This window comes from Chanodichthys erythropterus, chromosome 3 (genome assembly GCF_024489055.1).
Source record: "Chanodichthys erythropterus isolate Z2021 chromosome 3, ASM2448905v1, whole genome shotgun sequence".
Lineage (NCBI taxonomy): Eukaryota > Metazoa > Chordata > Actinopteri > Cypriniformes > Xenocyprididae > Chanodichthys > Chanodichthys erythropterus.
The window spans coordinates 59,121,536-59,140,095 of record NC_090223.1 but is presented as its reverse complement, the minus strand read 5'-3'; the positions used below and the strand labels follow the sequence as shown (position 1 = coordinate 59,140,095).

The following is an 18,560-nucleotide window of genomic DNA, read 5'->3' as shown; positions in this document are numbered from 1 at the left end:
GGACACTCCAATCACTAAAGCTGTTACATACAATCTATGCAACTCAGGAAATGCTTCCTTGTACCCCTGCATGTGTTTGCACATTGCTGAAAGGTCGGATTTAGTGGGAAACTGTCTCAGCAACATGGGTTTGGCAATACACATTTCATTTCTGAGACCCTCTCTTTCACTACCAGCAAGAAGCTGGAGTAGTGGGCTGAGCGTACCCAAATCTAGAAAAGATGGAGACTGTGGGAGAAGTGAGTTTACCGCCTTTATCAATTCAAGATTCTTTACTGAGAATCTACTTTCCATCTCAGCAATAGCTCTGTCCAGAATATGCAGCAATGATCTTTTCAGGGGCATACTTGGATCATTAGAGGAATCTAAATCAGTGTGACCAACAGAGGTGAGGACAACGCTGTCTGACAGGTGTTTGTTAACTGTTCTTTTTCTTTTTTGGCCAGGGATATCTGCTGTCATTTCAAACTGATCCCATGATGGATCTGTTTGCATGTCTTTTAAGGCCTGCAAGCAAGCACTGATGACTTCACTTGCTGTACACAGATTTACAGTGTTATCTTACAACATAGCATTTGCAGGTTTTAAGACTCCAAGCATTTTCACAAGGAAATGGCCAACAATGTCAAAGAAGTTATGTGTTCTAATCTGCACCATCAAACCAGATGCTTCTGTTCTGATATCCATTGGTGCAGTACTACTGTGTGAAACTTCAGAGAGAATGGCCAAAATATCCTCTTTATTGTCTACAAGGCACTTTGTCACATCATAGTGGCTTGTCCACCTAATTTCCAGCAGCCTTTTAAGGCAAGGGACATCATAGTTGTGTATGACATACTGGCGATGGAAAAGTGAGTGAAGTGCTGAAGACAAATCAAAAAATGTTCTTGCACAAGTTTCTGCTTGAATGGCATGCACTACTGCTAAGTGAAGCTGGTGGTTGTAGCAGTGTATATACGGTATTTCTCTACCAAGTTTCTTTTGAATCAGAGCTTGCACCCCACCTCTGATACCACTCATGACAGAGGCACCATCATAGCACTGACTGATGATCTTGTCAGTACCATAGCCTTGATCATCTAGGGCTGTAAGAATTTGTGAGGTAATGTACTGTGCATCCAACTGTTTAAGATCAAGAAGGCCAATCAGGTGTTCCTCTGGAACAGAGTTACACACAAACCTTATCATTAATGACAGGTTCTCCACATTAAACCATCTCGAGTTCCGTCACTTTTTATACAGAATTCTGGTCTGTCTGCGCTTTCATATTGTCGTTTTACCTCATTCAGCACACACTGTGCTAAAGTGTCAATTATTTAATTTTGCATGTTGTTAGAAGTGTATTTAGCATTTTGAGGTATACTTCTTGCAATTTCGGCCAATTTTGTGTCTTTGTTCAAGGTATACTCAAAAAGTTTAAGGAAAAGCCCAGTGCTATGATCTGCATTGTTAGATTCACAAAGGGTCCCTTCAGAACTCCCACGAAATGCAAGCTCGTTGACAGAAAGGAACCGCACAACTTCAGCCAATGACTTGACATAATAGCGGTTTTTCTCCACATGTGATTGCCCTAATAGACTGGATATAGTTTCACCACTGGCCTTTCTGCTCTCATACTCAGCCCATGATTTTGCAGCAAGTATGTGTCCATGGCAGGATGCATGTTTTTGAAACCCCTTATCTTTCTCCAGTGCTGACTTCCAATTTGTGAATCCACGACGAGGTCTTTGTCATTTCCCATTCCAAATTTGCGACAAGGGAAACAAAAGCATGCATCCAGCTTCACAGAATATTCCAGCCAAGGCCTTGAATGATACCAGCCTGAATTAAAAGATCTGGCAATGCTACCAAACATGCGTTTTGGGTAAGAGTTTAACACTGGCTGTGTTGGTACAGTATCTTTCAGCCCATAGCTAACATCATCGACCCATTCATTTTGCGCACACGCAGGCTGCACACTAGCGATCGGTTCAGACGTGCTTGAAGTCGGAGAACCTTCTAAATGAGATTCAGCCGGCACAGCTGTAGCATGACGCAAGCTGTGCTCCGATTCCGAAGAAGCAGCCCCTACGCTATCAGTGCTTTCTGCAGGTTTTTTTAGAGGTATTAAAAATTTTCGCATGGTCACGAGTGAAGAAAAGAGTGAATGACACATGGTGTGCTAGCTAGCCTAGCTAAGCTAGCACAGATTTGAAGCAAGCTGTGCACTTCAATCAGGCAGAACAAAAAAATAAATAAAACGAAATAAGCAAATAAAGATGTATTCTGAGATTTATTTAAGAAGCTGTATACAATAAGAATAAATGAGAACAAGAGAGAGTACGCTATCTGAGAGTGGCTGCTAATGAGAGCTCCAGAGAGAATATCCAAGAGCGATCAAACCGTTATGAAAAATATAAATGCATCGCGATGGTTTATTTGGTCGAACTGACCAATTACAATTTAGTAGGCTCGAGCTACATTTCCTGATTGGCTAAACATTCTGTTTAAAAAAAAAAACGACTGAGCTTCAAAAAATGCAGTGTCATTTATTCAAATTTTTTTTTTTTTTTTTGTCTTTGTCAGAGCCATTGAAAAACAAACAGTTTATTTATTTATTTGCTTATTTATTTATGGTTTATTTATGCTAAAAGGTCACCTTTATTTTTTATAGTTTTATATATTTTATTGTTTGGTCAAATAAACTAACGTCTAACGTCATAACGGGATGGATATATAGGCTACAATTGCTTTTACAATGCATAATGCTGATGTGACCAATTCTGTATTTATGCATAAACAAAAAAGAAAATGTAATTATAATAGGCCTAGTTGGTAATAATGTAGTATTTTATTAAAATATATTTAAAACGTTGCATCCTCTTTTGCAAAGCACATGCGTTTGAAGTTTCTTTTTCAGTTTTTACTGTAAATGCATGAATGGGAAAATAAAGAAAATGTTTTATAAAATAGGCCTATATTGTACATAATAATGTAATGTTTTATGTAAATACATTTCTCTTATTATATATTAATAAAACGTTGCGTCGCGTGTCTTTTGCAAAGCACTTGCATTCGATCTTTGTTTTTCGGTTTTTACTGAAAGAACATGCATGAATGAGAAAATAAAGTGCGGGATGTGTTTTATATTAAAAAGATTTATTAAGGTAAAAAAAAAAAATCTCAATGTGTCGCTTGACACTTCGCATTCGCAAAGCCTACTACGGCATGTGATCTCGAATTCAGGTCTGTCTTTATTTGCGAATTGCATTTGTCAGATAGGCAGATAGGCCAGATAGGCTTTCTTTGCGAGCATTCGCGTATGCATACAAGGAAATAAATCTGTTGTGTTAATCTGTGAATTAGGTCTTAATATAGCTAATTATTATTAAGCATATATGCACTGTTAATTTAATTATAGCTTCTTTCTTATAGTCACTTATACTGTTTGTTATTCGCATCTTTGTTCTTTTTTTAACAAAAAGAACTATATTTTGAGTAATAGGCTAATTATAATTAATAAAGGTTTGTAGGAAAATGCATCGTGATTCATCAAGAACCGTCTTGTGGCTAACAATTATAGGCCTAATTTGTACTGGCTATTGCTTAGTAGTCTATGTGAATTATGGACATAATGTACGAATTATTCCTTGTTATGGAAATTACTGAGGAAAATGTTCAGCATGCAGAAAATATGACGGCTCATCGTGATATTTTTTAGGCTACTTGCTTGAAGATTAGGTGTTCACTGACGTGTTTTCTGATTAATGTTCGTTACTTTCCAGTTCGCATGTTTTTGGACTTTAAGTCCATTTTTATGAGATTAAAAATCATTATAAGCATAATATTCACTTTTTTCTGTGAATAAAGTGGCCTATCCTTAATCAATAGATAAGACGTTTTTAATGTTTATGTAGGCCTATTGATTTTTATTGTTGGCTGCACATTTTTGGGGGGCCCAAGGAAATTCTGGGGGGGGCACAAGGAAATTCTGGACAAACGAAGTATGAATATTAGAATGCAGCATGTATGGAGTGACAATAACAACACATAAGCCACGTGAACATACAAACAATATTAACTTCGGCAAAACAGCACATCAGTGTAATCCCACATTGTAAATATGGTAAAAAACACTCAAAACACTTTTTGACACGAACATAAACTAATATTTTGAAATTATACTACCTGTGGCTCCGTGAGCCACCAGACATCCTCCTTTCAGTATAGGCCTATTTACTGTTTGTAAACATTCGGGATGCGCGCGCATCATGGTTGCAGAAAACCCGGGAGTGATAACCAGTACGACTAGAGCAGTGCTTCCCAAACTGTGGGCCGCGGCCCCCCGGTGGGCCGTATCGGTATTGCAGGGGGGCCGTGGCTGGGCTAAAATCTAAATATTTAAACAATTAAAATATTCTAATTGTTCTGAAATATGATTCCCCCCCTTCCTTATTACACAAACATAAAACACAAAATTATTGTTTTATTTTTTATTATAGCGAGATGAGATACATTGCTTATTTTCAAACTGAGGTCAGTTGCTTAGCAGGTATTCAGTTAAATTCAAAAATGCAATGGTGGCTGCTCGGTAAAAGAAGTGCAGAGGATGACAATCCATCCTCATCAACTGGACCTAACTGCACTAAACGAAAAACTCGTAAGTACAGCGAGGAGTACTTGTCCTTTGGATTTACCAGTGTTGGTCCTGCTGACAACCCCACGCCTGTCTGTGTGCTATGCTCAGAGACCCTTGCTAATGAGGCACTGAAACCATGCAAGTTACGCAGTCACCTCGAAACAAAACATGGGTCGTTTGCCAGCAAGCCTCGAGAATTTTTTGAAAATAAATTGAAAGATTACCAACATCGTAAAAAAGTGATCGAGTCAACCTGTGTGACGGGTGGCGAAAATGAAAAGGCAGTGACAGCATCGTATGAGGTATCAAGACTGATAGCTACATCTGGAAAGCCCCACACCATAGGTGAACACTTAATTTTACCAGCCGCTAAGCAGATGGTCAGCATAATGCTGGGAAACAGTGCAGCTAAGCAACTTAACTCGATTTCTCTATCAAACAACACGGTTAAGCGCCAAATTAATGATATGGCAGAAAATGTGTTTCAGCAGCTAATTTGCAGAGTTCGAGCGAGTCGTTTTTATGCAATTCAAATCGATGAGTCCACAGACATCGCGGGTATGGCGAATTTGCTCGCATTCGTTAGGTATGACTGTGATGGAGAAATTGAGGAAAACTTTCTTTTTTGCAGACCTTTACATTCAAACGCAACTGCTGGAGCTATTTTTGACATTCTGAACGATTTCATGATTTCCAATGACATCGACTGGACAAAGTGCGTTGGACTCAGCACCGATGGTGCTCGTGCTATGTTGGGCCGACACAGTGGAGTGGTGAAGCGAGTCAGAGACGTGGCCCCGCTGCTCACTCACGTACATTGCTGCATTCACAGAGAGGCACTGGCCGCTAAGAGAATGCCCATGGATTTAAAGACCGTTTTGGACGATGCTGTCAGAATGGTGAATTACGTTAAAAGTCGTCCACTTCAAGCACGTTTGTTTTCCCTTTTGTGTGAAGAGATGGGTAGCGAACACCGCCAGCTTTTACTACATACCGAAGTCCGCTGGCTCTCACGCGGCAGAGTGCTCACTCGGCTCTTCCAGTTACGTGACGAAGTCAGAACATTTTTCATTGATTCCAAATTTGAACTTGCAGACCGCCTATGTGATTTCGAATGGCTTTGTAAATTGGCCTACCTGGCAGACATTTTTAGCCACTTGAATGGACTCAATCTAGCCCTACAGGGGACAGCAGTAACAATGTTTCATGTGCAAAACAAAATAGAGGCAACCATAAAGAAATTTGATCTGTGGGGGAAAAGAATTGCCCGAGCCAACTACGAGTCCTTCGAAAACCTGTCCGACTTTTTGTCTAAGCGATTCGCGCGAATTGAGCGATTCGTGCGAATGACGCGGCGCGAATTGAGTGATTCGCGCGAATGAAAAAAATCTGAACTTTGGCGAATTTCCGCGCCGCGTTAACCAATCAGGAGCTTGCTCTAGTAGTGACGTGGTTACGAGTGGCGGCAGAAATCCGAAACAACAATGGACGACAAAATCATCGTGCCTGTCTGTGGATACCCGGAGCTGTATGATACATCTTCATACTACTACAGAAACAGGAATAAAAAGGATCTTGCTTGGATAAAAGTGAGTGAGGAGGTCGGACAATCTGGTAAGTTGTAATAAACGCTCTTTACTCAATTTGAGCTATATATACATATTGAGACTAGAAGTTAGCTAAAGCCGGTAAATTGAGCTTATTCGCCGCATTTTACAAGTTACTGTCCCGCTGACAAGTTGATGTATTTATTCAGAGGAAGTGTGCAGAAAGAAGTGGAAGAATCTGAGGGACACGTATTTAAAGGAGAGGAGAAAGGAGACTGAGAAGAGGAGTGGGTCAGCAGCAGGGTCAGGGAAAAAGTGGAAGTACTCTGCGGTCCTGTCTTTCCTCGACCCCTTTGTCTCCCCACGGGAGACAAGCGGGAATATGGAGAGGGGGGATGAGGAGAATCAGGCCGCAGGGTACGACCACACCGAGGACCAGGGTGAGACAGAGGCAGCAGGGCACTCAGAGACAGGAGGTGTGTTGACAAGTGAAGCAACACAGCAGGGCATATTTGTTATTTTTATTTATTTATTTATTTTTATGATGAAAAAGCTCAATTAATTTCAGTCTGGCTGGTGTAATGTGCAATGTGTGTAATGTTGTATTAATATTTAATATTGTCATGACAGATCCCACTGGTTCTTTTGATGGCAGTGAGCCTGGGTCCCCTCGGCCAGAATCTACTGCTGCTTCTGCTTCCCCTGCCGGCCCTTCAACATCTGCTGCTGTACCCACAGGTGTGTACATGCAATAATGACCATGTTTAACATGCTAATTAAATTTACAGTAAGCACTCATAGCCTCACACACTGACGGTTTGTGAATGAGTTTAATCCTTTTCTGCCTTCTCATCGTACAAAATGTGTTATCATTTGATACAGGGCAAAGAAGAAGAGCTCAGAGAAGGCCTCGGGAGCAGCCATCGGAGGTGGAGCGGGAGCTCCTAGAAGTACTCCGGAGCCGTCCTGTAGCTCCAGCGCCACCTCCACGCTCTGAGGATGAGCTCTTCCTCTTGAGTCTGGTCCCTTCCCTGCAGAGGATGCCGCCTCAGACTAAAGATTTTGTTAAATTTCAAATACACAAATTAATTTATGAAAACAGCACAGTTGTGCTTAATTTGGAACAATTGGAGCCTACACAATAGTTTTAAAAATGAGGCAGCAATCTCTGCAGGGAATGAACCAGACTTTCTCTCCTTTCTCCTCTCCTTCACTATGGCCCTCACTCTTCCCTCTTCCAAGCAAGATCCTTTTTATTCCTGCATGTAAATAGTTGTTATTATTATATTATATATTGTAAATATAGTTTATATTTTTTATTTGATTTGATTTATTTTGTATAAATAAATGTTCTATACAATGACCAAAGAGGTTTGTGTGTTACTTTGTGCACAACAAATCATAATTTATATTTGTTACTTAAAAATATTATTTCTATGTTAAGACTACAATACTTATGGCAAAAATTTGTGCATTCATTGTAATTATATTGTGTTGCAAATACACTCACAATAGTATAGTTAAAAAAAAAAAAAAAGTTATTTGTGATTGGACCAGTAATGTGGTATAGTGTAATGACAATGCAGCAACGAGACAGGGATTCATTTTGGAGGCTGGCTCCATTTATCATTTTAAACAAGAAAACTGTAACAATCTAAACTTGAACAAACAATGATTGAAAAATGATGAAAGATTTAAAAGTTAAGGATGGAAAAAGAGCAATATTTACAAGAGAGGTTGAAAATGTTATTTACAATATATAAAGGGTGTAAATCAAAAGAAAAGACAAAAGGGTGGGAATATTTACACTACCTAAACATGAACATAAAGAGCACAGGATTTAAAACCTATTACTCGGTCGGTTGCCATGGGACTGCTCCCTCTGCTGTAAAGTGAGCCATGAAGCTGTCCCTGACCCGGATGGCTTCTCTGGCAGAATTATTCGCTGCAACCCGACCGAGACTTTGCAGCGAGTCCTCTGCACCCTGCCCCGCCCCCCTCACAGCAGGTGCCTCTTAGAGCTTAGATTCTCTGCCCGAGCCCGGACTCGGCCCGACCCGACCCGGGCCGATATTTCCCGCCACCGTCCTCGGGCCGGGCCCTTGATAAAGCACGTCACGTGTCATGCGCAGCGTCTCGTCCACTCGCACTCGCAGTCTCGCACGCGTGACGCATCACACCTGCTGTGCTTGCTGTACTATTCAGTAGCTTAAAGCCTCGTTTACACTGCACGCGTGTGCGATGCGGCTACCGGAGCTGATTCGCGGCTACTCTAGTCAATGCTCGTGTTTACACCAGCCGCGCCGCGGTGCGTTTGAGAAGCGTCCCAGAAGGGGCTCATTGCGCCGCTTCGCTAAAGATAGGCGCCTCGCCTGTTTTTGACGCGCAGCTCAAATACAAAATAAAGTCAAAATAATCCCGTAAACTCCTGCTGATATTTCACATCACTACAATGACAGAAACTGAAGACAAGAGATTCGAAGTTGAAAAACTTGAAATTTCTTTGTTTTTGTTGTCCATAACTGGAATTTTAAGTGTGTTAACTTCATCTGTATGGCTACAGCAAAATAAAGTATGGCATAGCAATAAACACAATCAAACCAGACAAAATATAACCATTTAGCCATGTTACGTCCCTCGTTAATTAGATGTAGTTTGTCTAGGAATATTATCAGACATAACAAAACAGTGGCAATGTGTGTATAATGGCAGTAACAGGATGGCAAAAAGAAAAGGGACAGACAAACCAGCAATTTCGTTGCAAAGGTTTAATTTCAGTAAATATAAGTGAAGTAATATAATTATTATTATTATTATTATTATTATTATTAAGTAGATATTTACAATATATACAACGTAACAAGAATAAAACAGCAAAAGATCTGGAGGAGAGGAAGGAGTGAGAGAGTGGAGCTTAAATCAAAGAACTAAGTATAACAAAAAAAAACTAACTAAAGTTAAAGGGCTAAACTAACTAACAAAAGAAAATGCAGAAAGAAACATCTTCAACGTTCAAAACGCTATAACTAAACCACACTGTCTAACCAAACAAAACATACAGAAATAGCACCACTCGTTAAGGCTAGTGTGTCTAATACATATTTTCTTCTGCGTGTGTAAATGTAGGTCGCGACCTGCTTACCTGACTCGCAACCTCTCCAGCCAGGCTACATAGCTTTAAAACAGGATATGAGATGAAGGTTTCACGGGTCAGCTTTGAACCGGAACATGAGATGAAGGTTCCGCGAATACAGCGGTCATAAACAATCGGCATCCTAGATAAAGCATGTATCGAACACACGAGCACAAACGAACATAAGCACTCCCAACACAAGAGAAACTGACCCAACTGCAAGATAATAACAGCAGTAAAGTCGCAAACACTGATCAGTCTCTCAAACTGGTCTCTCGAACGAGAAAACCATCCTCACAGAGAATGTCCTATCTCCCCAACCCAGAGTCTGTTTTCGAGCTGCCGCCATTGAAGTTTTAAGCTGCTCACAAGCCGCTCCGTAACCCGCGATTGGTAGCGCGATCCCTGACGTCAGACCCTTACGCCAGCAGATTGACAGACGGATCGTCCAATCAGAAGTCACACCTGAAATGGAGTACAGACACGCACATATATGCAGCGACATGAAAAAAAAACAATTACATAGCGCAGCGTACGTAACAAGCCATTAAAAACATGAAAAATTTAACAAAAACAATGTTGGCCAGGCAAATCGTGGTCTCGCGAATCCAGCCGCTTCGCTTCTGAAATGCTTCTGGTGTGAGTTGACACCGCTCAGAGGACGGAACAAAACCTTGTCGGAGCCATACGAACAGTGTAAACGAGGCTTAAGTACAACATGGAGCTTGAAGAAGCAAAGAAAAAAATTAAAACAGGAGAATTAACTTTGAGCAAGTCTGGAGGAAAATCGGAGGTATGGAAACATTTTAAACTAGTTTTAATAAACAAACAACGCAGTTTACATGCTTCTTCCATGTCGTATTATTCATTAAGATAATAATTAATAAATGCACGCACAATTATGATGCATAAATGTTACAGATATGTTTACTATGCACAAACAAATGCTTTTCAACTTACATATGCAAAATTCAGAATTAAATGAATGTGCTGCAATTTGTACAAAAAGAGAGTCTTTAGTCTACGTGTTTTAGCCATTAAATAAGCACATTTAGTTTCAAGTTTGTTAAGTTTTGTTTTGAAGAAAGATTTTCTTTAAAGTGAATTTCGTTTAGTATAAATTGTATCTTAATTTTAATACATTTTTCATCATCCAATTACCTGGATTTAATACATAAAAAGCAATATAGCAGACAATGCAATTATGACATGGAGGCGCCGGCGCGCCGCGGTCACACACCTTTTGAAACTGGTAACACACGCTGTCACCGAATTTACAAATGCACATCTTGCTTGTTGCTCACACACATATTAGGCTATGTTGAAATAACAATATGTTGAAGTAACATTATTAACAATAATTAATCTTTAAGAATATTTGATTGAATGCTGAATGTTGAGCTTGTTCAATTTAATAAAATTAAAACTTTAATTATGATAATTAAAATAATTTAATATTTAATATTGAGTGGCCAATTTTTGCTCATTTATTAATAGTATTTATATAATTTAGCCTATATAACTGCGCAGATCCCCCCTGTAGCTTAAATAATCTAGCACAGCAGCACCTGCGTTAAAAAAAAAAAAAAAAAAAAAAAATCTGGCGCCGCCCCTGGTTATAACGGCCCACATATTAAAAATGGTCGGGTTTAAATCGGGCTCGGGCTCATAATTACAGTGGACGTGTCGGGCCGGGCCGGGCTCGGACACAACGTGCTCGGGCTCGGGTAGGGTCGGGCTTGATTTGTTGGGCCCGATCTAAGCTCTAGTGCCTCTGCAGATCTCATAAAGTTGTGGAGGACACACGTCGCCTTCACACACCTCTCCACAACCTCAGGATGAACCTCTATGAGGCGGCGATACATCCTCCACTGTGAGGACAGGATTCCGAAGGCGTTTTCCACCACCAGCCGGGCTCTGGAGAGACGGTAGTTAAAGACCCTTCTCTCTCGGGGAAGGGTGCGCCCAGGGAATGGCCTCATGAGGTTTTTCCTGAGGGGAAAGGCCTCATCTGCCACAAAGACATGGGGCTGGGGTCCTCTGTGGTCAGCTCCTGGGAGAGGACGGTCAGGTGGCAGTTGGAGGGTGCCACCACGGAGTGCCTGGCCAAAGGCTGAGTTGGCCAGAGTCCCACCATCACTCGACCGTCCATATGCCCCGACATCGATCACCCTGAAGCAATACCTTGCATCCACAACAGCAAGGAGAACTAAGGAAAATGTTCCCTTGTAGTTGTGGAACTGGGATCCGGTGTTGGGGGGTGCTTTTAGCAGGACGTGCTTGCCGTCCAGTGCTCCACAGCAGAGTGGGAAGTTCCACCTCTCCTCAAAACCCTCTGCAATGGACCTCCATTCGTCTGTGGAGGGCACAGCCATAAACTCTTCCACTAAGCAGTCCCAGATTGCAGTCACCACGTCTGGGACAATCTTGCAGACGGTGGAGACACCAACACGAAAGCTGCTGGCGATCGTCCTGAAGGAGTCTCCAGTGGCAAGATATCTGAATGAGAGAGAAAATAAAAAAATAAAATAAACATTGTTATAAATGCAGATTGCAATTCTATATTAGCAAATATAAATTTATTATACTGGTGTTTGTGACATTTTCATTTCTTTTTAATTTTTTATTTTTTTTTTTACAGTTAAACAACAACAAGCTTAATAAAATGCCCTTAATACTTTACCTTTATTTAGCATTTGCTCTGATTTTATAATACTGGTGTTTGTGACATTTTCATTTCTTTTTAATTTTTTTTACAGTTAAACAACAACAGACTTGATAAAGTGCCCTTAATACTTTACCTTTATTTAGTATTTGCTCTGTTTGCTACATTGCAAAAACAGTCTATTAATCAATATTATAATATAGCAGTTCCCTGCACAATTCAAAACCCACATTGACTGTTGTAAACTAGCTAATTGCCATTTCATTAAAGTCTTGTATGATGTGTGTTCAGAAGAATGAGAAGACTATATGTCTGTGGAGTCATTAATTACTTGTAATCACACTGAATATTAAATGATTTACTCACCGGAGACAGATGGACAGGCGCTCTGCAGGTGGAATAGAGCGCCTGTAGTTGGTGTCCTGGAGGGAAATCCTCCCACCGACACGGGACAACAGGTCATCAAACTGGGACCGGCTCAGTCGGAAGTACCGCTGAAAGCGGCCGTCATCCAGGCGCAGCTCCCGGAGGAGTTGGTGAAACTCACCAAGCTGGGTGCGCCTCTTAAGTATCTGATGGACCCAGACACGGCGCCGAACGGATCTACGCCGTTTTTCAGCCTTCCAAAGCACATAAAGCACAGCTACTCTCTCAACGAAATCCAAGTCAGCCATTTTGCAACGTGACTGGAGACGCGAATTTCACGCGCGAATGAAGCGAATTTCACACGCGAATGAAGCGAATTTCACGCGCGAATTAAGCGAATTTCACGCGCGAATGAAGCGAATTTCACGCGCGAATGAAGCGAATTTTACTTAAATGTTCACGCGTCCAACTTCGCGCGAATAGCGCGATTTATTCGCGCAAGTCGCGTCTGGTGTGAACACAGCATAAGGAGGAGAGCCCACTTCCCGTCACTGCATCAGTTGCTATGACAGAGCACATGCAGGCTTTAAAGTCTCAGATGCAGGACTACTTTCCTGGCATCAGCAAACAGCAGAGCTGGGTACAGTATCCCTTTGCCAACCACACTGAGGATGTAATTGCTGGACTCACCTACAAGGAACAGGACAGCCTCATCGATCTGTCCTGTGACAGCTCCTTGAAACTGATTTTTTCTGAAAAAACTTTGACTCAGTTCTGGGGCCTGTTGCACAAAAGTAGGATAAGGGATTAAGCCAGGATATCTTGGTGATCCTGGCTCAATTGATCCCTAATCCGGTTGCACTAAAGCTGGATAGGGGGCAGGAGGATATGTTATGGTATAAATTACCATGGAGATTTATTCTGTGGAGCTAGCCTGCTCCAGACCAGGCTAAATTCCAGGATCTATTTAATCTCATCCCTAATGTCAGTCAGCAGTCGCCACAAATGGAAACCAATAGTTATTTCATTGCTCACTATACATTGTTATCACATATAACTAGACCCACTGTCATTATTTAAACGTTTGTGATCATTAATTTCAATCATTTTGGATAAATAATGATTTTTAGATGATGTTGCTATCATTAGATAATTTACAGTTTCCAATAGACTATAAGGCTATATATAAAATGATAGAATTTTAGGGCCACAGAGGGAAAAAAAAAGACAAGTCATAATATTGTAACCAGTTGTTTTAAAGGAGGACAGTTGTTAAAATGACAGATGTGGGGCATTTCGTGAAATTGTACTTCAGTATGGTTTCATAAACAAAGACATGCTGATGTGCCAGAATATGAAGTATCACATTGTCATAACTATCAAAACTGTAAAAAGAATATGTTGCTTTTTTGCAGAAAGAACCAGCCTCATAAATTTATGACCCTATCCTTTTTCCTCAGTGGGGCCCTAGTACTCTGTTTTTATATTCATATGGAATGTGTATTTGTTTATATGACAATGTGTAACATTATGTTCCTTTATTGAATAAGGACAAAACAAAGCAGGTAAACTATCAGCTCCTTTCGAAACTGAAGTCACAGTGACTCTACAAGATGGAAAGCACAGAAAGCATATTATACAAAATTATACATACACATTCAAAGGTCTGTATATAACACACCCTGCATGTCTGCACACTAAAATAAATGCAGGACAAATCCATACACATCAACTGAACAGACAAATGAATGGATGCAGTAGCCTCCCTGCAGCCTTGTATTACACACAGTATACCGCACAAACATCATAAGAGGCCAAATTCGTAAAAAAACCAACCCAAAAAAACCCTATTTCCTCTGCCACAGCAGGACATTTTTTACCTAAATTGAAAGCACACATACTAACTAAAATAATTCAACACATATTGGTCCCTCAGCAGCCGACCACTGTCGTCATCAGGGAAGATTGCCGGATTGTCCCAGTTCATGGCTGGTGGCACTCTGGGGGCCCTCTCCTTCCTCAGGCAGGCCACATTGTGGAGGACAGCACAAGCCACAGTAATATCACATGCCCTAACAGGGTTGACCCTTAATTTGTGAAGGCAGTGAAAGCGTGCCTTCAGGAGGCCAAAGGTCATTTCAACTCTGGCCCTGGTCCTGGCATGGGCATGGTTGTAGGCCTGCTGTGCTTCCTGGGGGTCTGTGAAAGGTGTCAGGAGAAAAGGCTGGCAGCCATACCCCCTGTCTCCCAGCAACACACCAGAGAATTCACCTGTCAACACAAAATCTCATCATTACTACCTCATAAACACAGTGATATTCTTGACACAGCCATGATGGTTATAAATAGGGGTTGTGTGGCTTACCTTGTGATAGGCACTGATAGATTTCAGAGGCCCGAAAGATTCTGGAGTCATGGACTGAGCCAGGCCATTTTGCCACAACATTGCTGATCACACAGTCAGCATTGCAGACCATCTGAAATCATAAGATGAGGAATATTACACCAATCAATGCACATCATTGGCAATGCAGAGTGTTCGTCAATGGACAATATCAAAAAGTTATGTTCACCTGAACATTAATGCTGTGAAAGGATTTCCTATTCACAAAATCGGCCTCATGGGCACCTGAGGGGGCTTTTATCCTTATGTGTGTGCAGTCCACTGCACCAATGACATTGGGGAAACCTGTCACACAAAGTAATGAGTATCCTACTATGTGTTAACAGTTGTCCTGTAATTTGTAGATCCTCTTACCTGCAATCCTATAGAACTCCTCTTTCATGTCACAGAGTCTTCTGTGGCCAGGGAAGGAGATGAAGACATCTGCTAATGCTTTGATAGCCAGACACACACTCCTTATTGTGCGGCAAATTGTGGCCTTGTTCAGCTGTTCTGCATCCCCCACTGAGTACAGGAAGGCTCCACTAGCAAAAAAGCGCAAGGCCACACAAACCATTTGCTCCACACTCAGTGCATGGCTCCGTGCAGTGCGGTGCTTAATCCTGGGACCCAGTAGTCTGCATAGATACCTGATGCCATCTGCAGAAAACCTGTATCTTTCATATAGATGGTCATCAGGGAAGGCCAGTGGGTCCAACCGGTCCCTGAAGACCCTTTCTCACCTGAAGGCTCTCCTCAGCACAAGTGCTTCTTCATCCACCACATCTCGCAAGAATGGGCATGCCATTGTCAGAGCAGAAAGGAACACACAATTTTGGGCCTTCATATAGGCTAGTGGCCACACCTGGTGCTGGGGGGGTGGGCAAAAGAGGCCGGTGCCTTATAACGATGACTTGGTTGTACTGATTGCTGTGAAAATAAAAAATACCTTAGAAAGATGCCACAGTCCTGTGTGCTCACAATAAGAGCTCATATGTCATGGCTCACTTGACTTTACGAGAATATACCTAATTTTTATTTTGAGCTGTGTCATCTTCTTGGAGCTGGGGGAGGAAAGAAAAATAATGATTAATACATTTGTGTTACAGTTAGCATACAGTGTACATTGAAGGCATATCTCACCTCCCTCTCAAGTTTTTTTTATTTCAAGGTCCAGTTTCCTAATTGTCCTCTTTTTTATTTCGGACTCCAGTGCAAGATTTTCTAGCTTTTTCTTCTTGTACTGAATGTCTATGTCTGCCAGTTCTATTTGGCGCCGGAGGTGTTTGCCATACAACTTTCTGATAGCTTGTGAGCTCTGTGAACACAATACAATTAGCGCAGCTGGAATTTGGCAGGATGTGGTGTCCTTTTATTAATACGCACTATGTTGCCAGGCTGGTTTTCCCACTGTATAGCATCTGGGTCCTGTAAAAGAAATTAGATTTTTTTATTTTGATGAGGACTCCTCACCATTGTAGAGTAAATGGTACTTTCACAGTCTTAACATGATACCTCATGCCTTCTGGAATCCACAGAGATGGTCTCCTCCTCATCATCGTCTCCATCATGTGCTGTTGCTGCTGCACTGGGGCTTTCACCCGATCACATTTAATCGGATTCATATTGAAGCTAGTAGACAAGACATGCCAGGCCTACAGTATGCCTTTGATGGAGTACTCACTGGATCAGCATCGTCTGGTGCTTGTGCTGGTGGCTCTAACAGGAACACAGTGCTGCCAGACACTGCAAGGCAATAGGTAAACCAAAGTCAGACAGTCCAAATTGATTCAATATGAATGTGGTTGTATTCCATGTAGAGATGGAAGGACATACCTTGAATGAAGCGGGTGGCATCTTGGGAGGAACCTATGCTCGTCTCTTTACCCCCAGGGATCCCCTCTAAGACGGGCCTGCCTTTATTTAGCTCCAAGGCCATGTCCTCTGCTGGGGTAAGGTCAGCCTTTGGTGACCCACCACCCGTGCCTTGTCTGTGGGTATTCTTTTTCACTGCTAAAACAGTACAGACAATGTGTGAGCAGGCACCTTCTGGGTACAATATATGCTTGTGCTTTGTTAAATATTAGTCAGGGACCATACCATTCTGCAGAATGTTCTTGTATTTGATTTTGACCTGCTGCCATGTCCGTTTTGGCCCGTTCATGTTTAATCTACATCACACGCGCACACACACACACACACACACACACACACACACACACACACACTCTTTATCACAAGAACATTTAATGGAGTCACACTGACAAAAATGACTTGGTATTTTTGTATTGTTTTCAGTAAAAATATATATTAAAAAAATAAAAAAAAAAACACTAAAGATGTATTTTCTTGATTTTCTTAATGACCTAGCAAAATAAGTATAGGTTTAGACCAAAAATATAAACTTCAAGTAAATGTGTGCTTAAAACAAGCAAAAAAAATAAATATCTGTCAATATAATAAGAAAAATTCTCTTGAAATAAGTTTACTTTTCCATAAACACTTACTTTTAGAAAAGTTCTCTTGTTTCACTGGCAGAGTTTTTTGCTTATTTTCCTAGGTTATTTTGCTCTAGAAAATATTTAAGATTTTTTTTAGATATTTTTTTTTGACTGAAAACAAGACAAAAATACTAAGTAAGAAAGACATTTTTGCAGTGCAGTGAGCAACCAACCTTGGGTCCTTTGAAAGGCGCTATATAAATTAAAGTGATTATTATTATAGCTCATCTATGTATTCAAGAATTTTATTTATATAGCACTTTTCACAATTGTTTCATTCTGTCAAAGCTGCTTTACATTAATAAAAGCAGGGGAAACACAAAAAAAACGGTGGACAGCATAATAAGCAGAGTACAACGGCTAAGATTAAACCGTACTGAGCTTAGTAACGTAAAATAATAATGTAAGGCTTTAATAATAATATATCATAGCTTTATACAGTGTGATGGAGTTACGTTACACAATTTCACTCATAAATGCAGTGCATTTCAATAAAAAAATTTAACCGTTTCATAATTACAGTACAACTGCGTTTTTGGAGATGTGAATTAAATATTTGATTTGTAATTGTGATGTTTCAGCGGAGCGGTGAGTGTGTAATTGTGCACTACTTACGCATTCAGGCGGTCTGCAATACTTTGCCACGCTTTTTCTCTTTGCTTTATCACTGTGGCGGTGTTGCCTTTCTTCTTAATTATATCTTTTACCTCCTCGTATGCCTCCATGAGGATTTGTGCTTCCGACGGGGAAAAGTACGCGGCTCTAGTTGCCATGGTAAATCAGTTAATCTGTGATCTGTGGCGGGGTCTATTTGAGTGAGCCGTGAGCGCGCACCTATCCAGGATTGGTTTCACCTGGCTTAATGAATCCGTGTCTGCTCATCCTGGCTTGGTCTTTGTGCAACCAATTAAGCCTGGACGCATATGTTTTGGCTTTATTGAGCTCAGCTGAGTCATTTATCCCGGATGTCTTAATTCTGCTTTTGTGCAAAAGGCCCCTGGTTACATATGTCAAGCGAATACCCTGAACTCGCCAACAAGGCAATGATGTTTTTGATGCCGTTTGCCATAACGTATATGTGTGAAGTGGGATTTTCGGTGCTTGTGGCCTTAAAGACAAAGTACAGGAACGCGTTGAGTGTGGAATCTGATCTCCGTCTTAAATTGACGTCGATTCAGCCAGACATCAAATCCCTAACCGCTGAAAAGCAACATCACCCATCTCATTAGGTACTGTCTGGAAGACTGCTGATCAGACTCTGGGACTGTTTTTTACTAATTTTACTAAATACAAATTTTACATCGTTTAAATGTAAATGTTTTTAGAATTTTTTTTGTTTTACATAGT

The 18,560-nt window shown here is 41.0% G+C and overlaps 1 protein-coding gene and 2 pseudogenes across 1 annotated transcript; 1 reads left to right on the top strand and 2 right to left on the bottom strand.

Annotated features, from left to right (window-relative positions):
* The window catches only part of LOC137006055 (zinc finger protein 721-like), a 970,851-nt pseudogene that overhangs the window by 605,956 nt on the left and 346,335 nt on the right, over positions 1-18,560 (bottom strand).
* Positions 4,552-6,000, top strand: LOC137014057 (zinc finger BED domain-containing protein 5-like). The gene is made up of 2 exons (XM_067378168.1): positions 4,552-5,063; positions 5,151-6,000. Exons 1-2 carry the CDS (start codon positions 4,552-4,554, stop codon positions 5,998-6,000), a joined length of 1,362 nt encoding a protein of 453 aa, XP_067234269.1.
* Positions 14,181-15,520, bottom strand: LOC137007040 (putative nuclease HARBI1; annotated as a pseudogene).

What these genes read in the sequence shown, in the direction of transcription:
- LOC137014057 (XM_067378168.1), top strand. Translation starts at nt 4,552, where the DNA reads ATGCAATGGTGGCTGCTCGGTAAAAGAAGTGCAGAGGATGACAATCCA. An exon ending in ATTTCTCTATCAAACAACAC is followed by an intron (nt 5,064 to 5,150) that starts GGTTAAGCGCCA and finishes TTATGCAATTCA; the next exon opens with AATCGATGAGTCCACAGACA.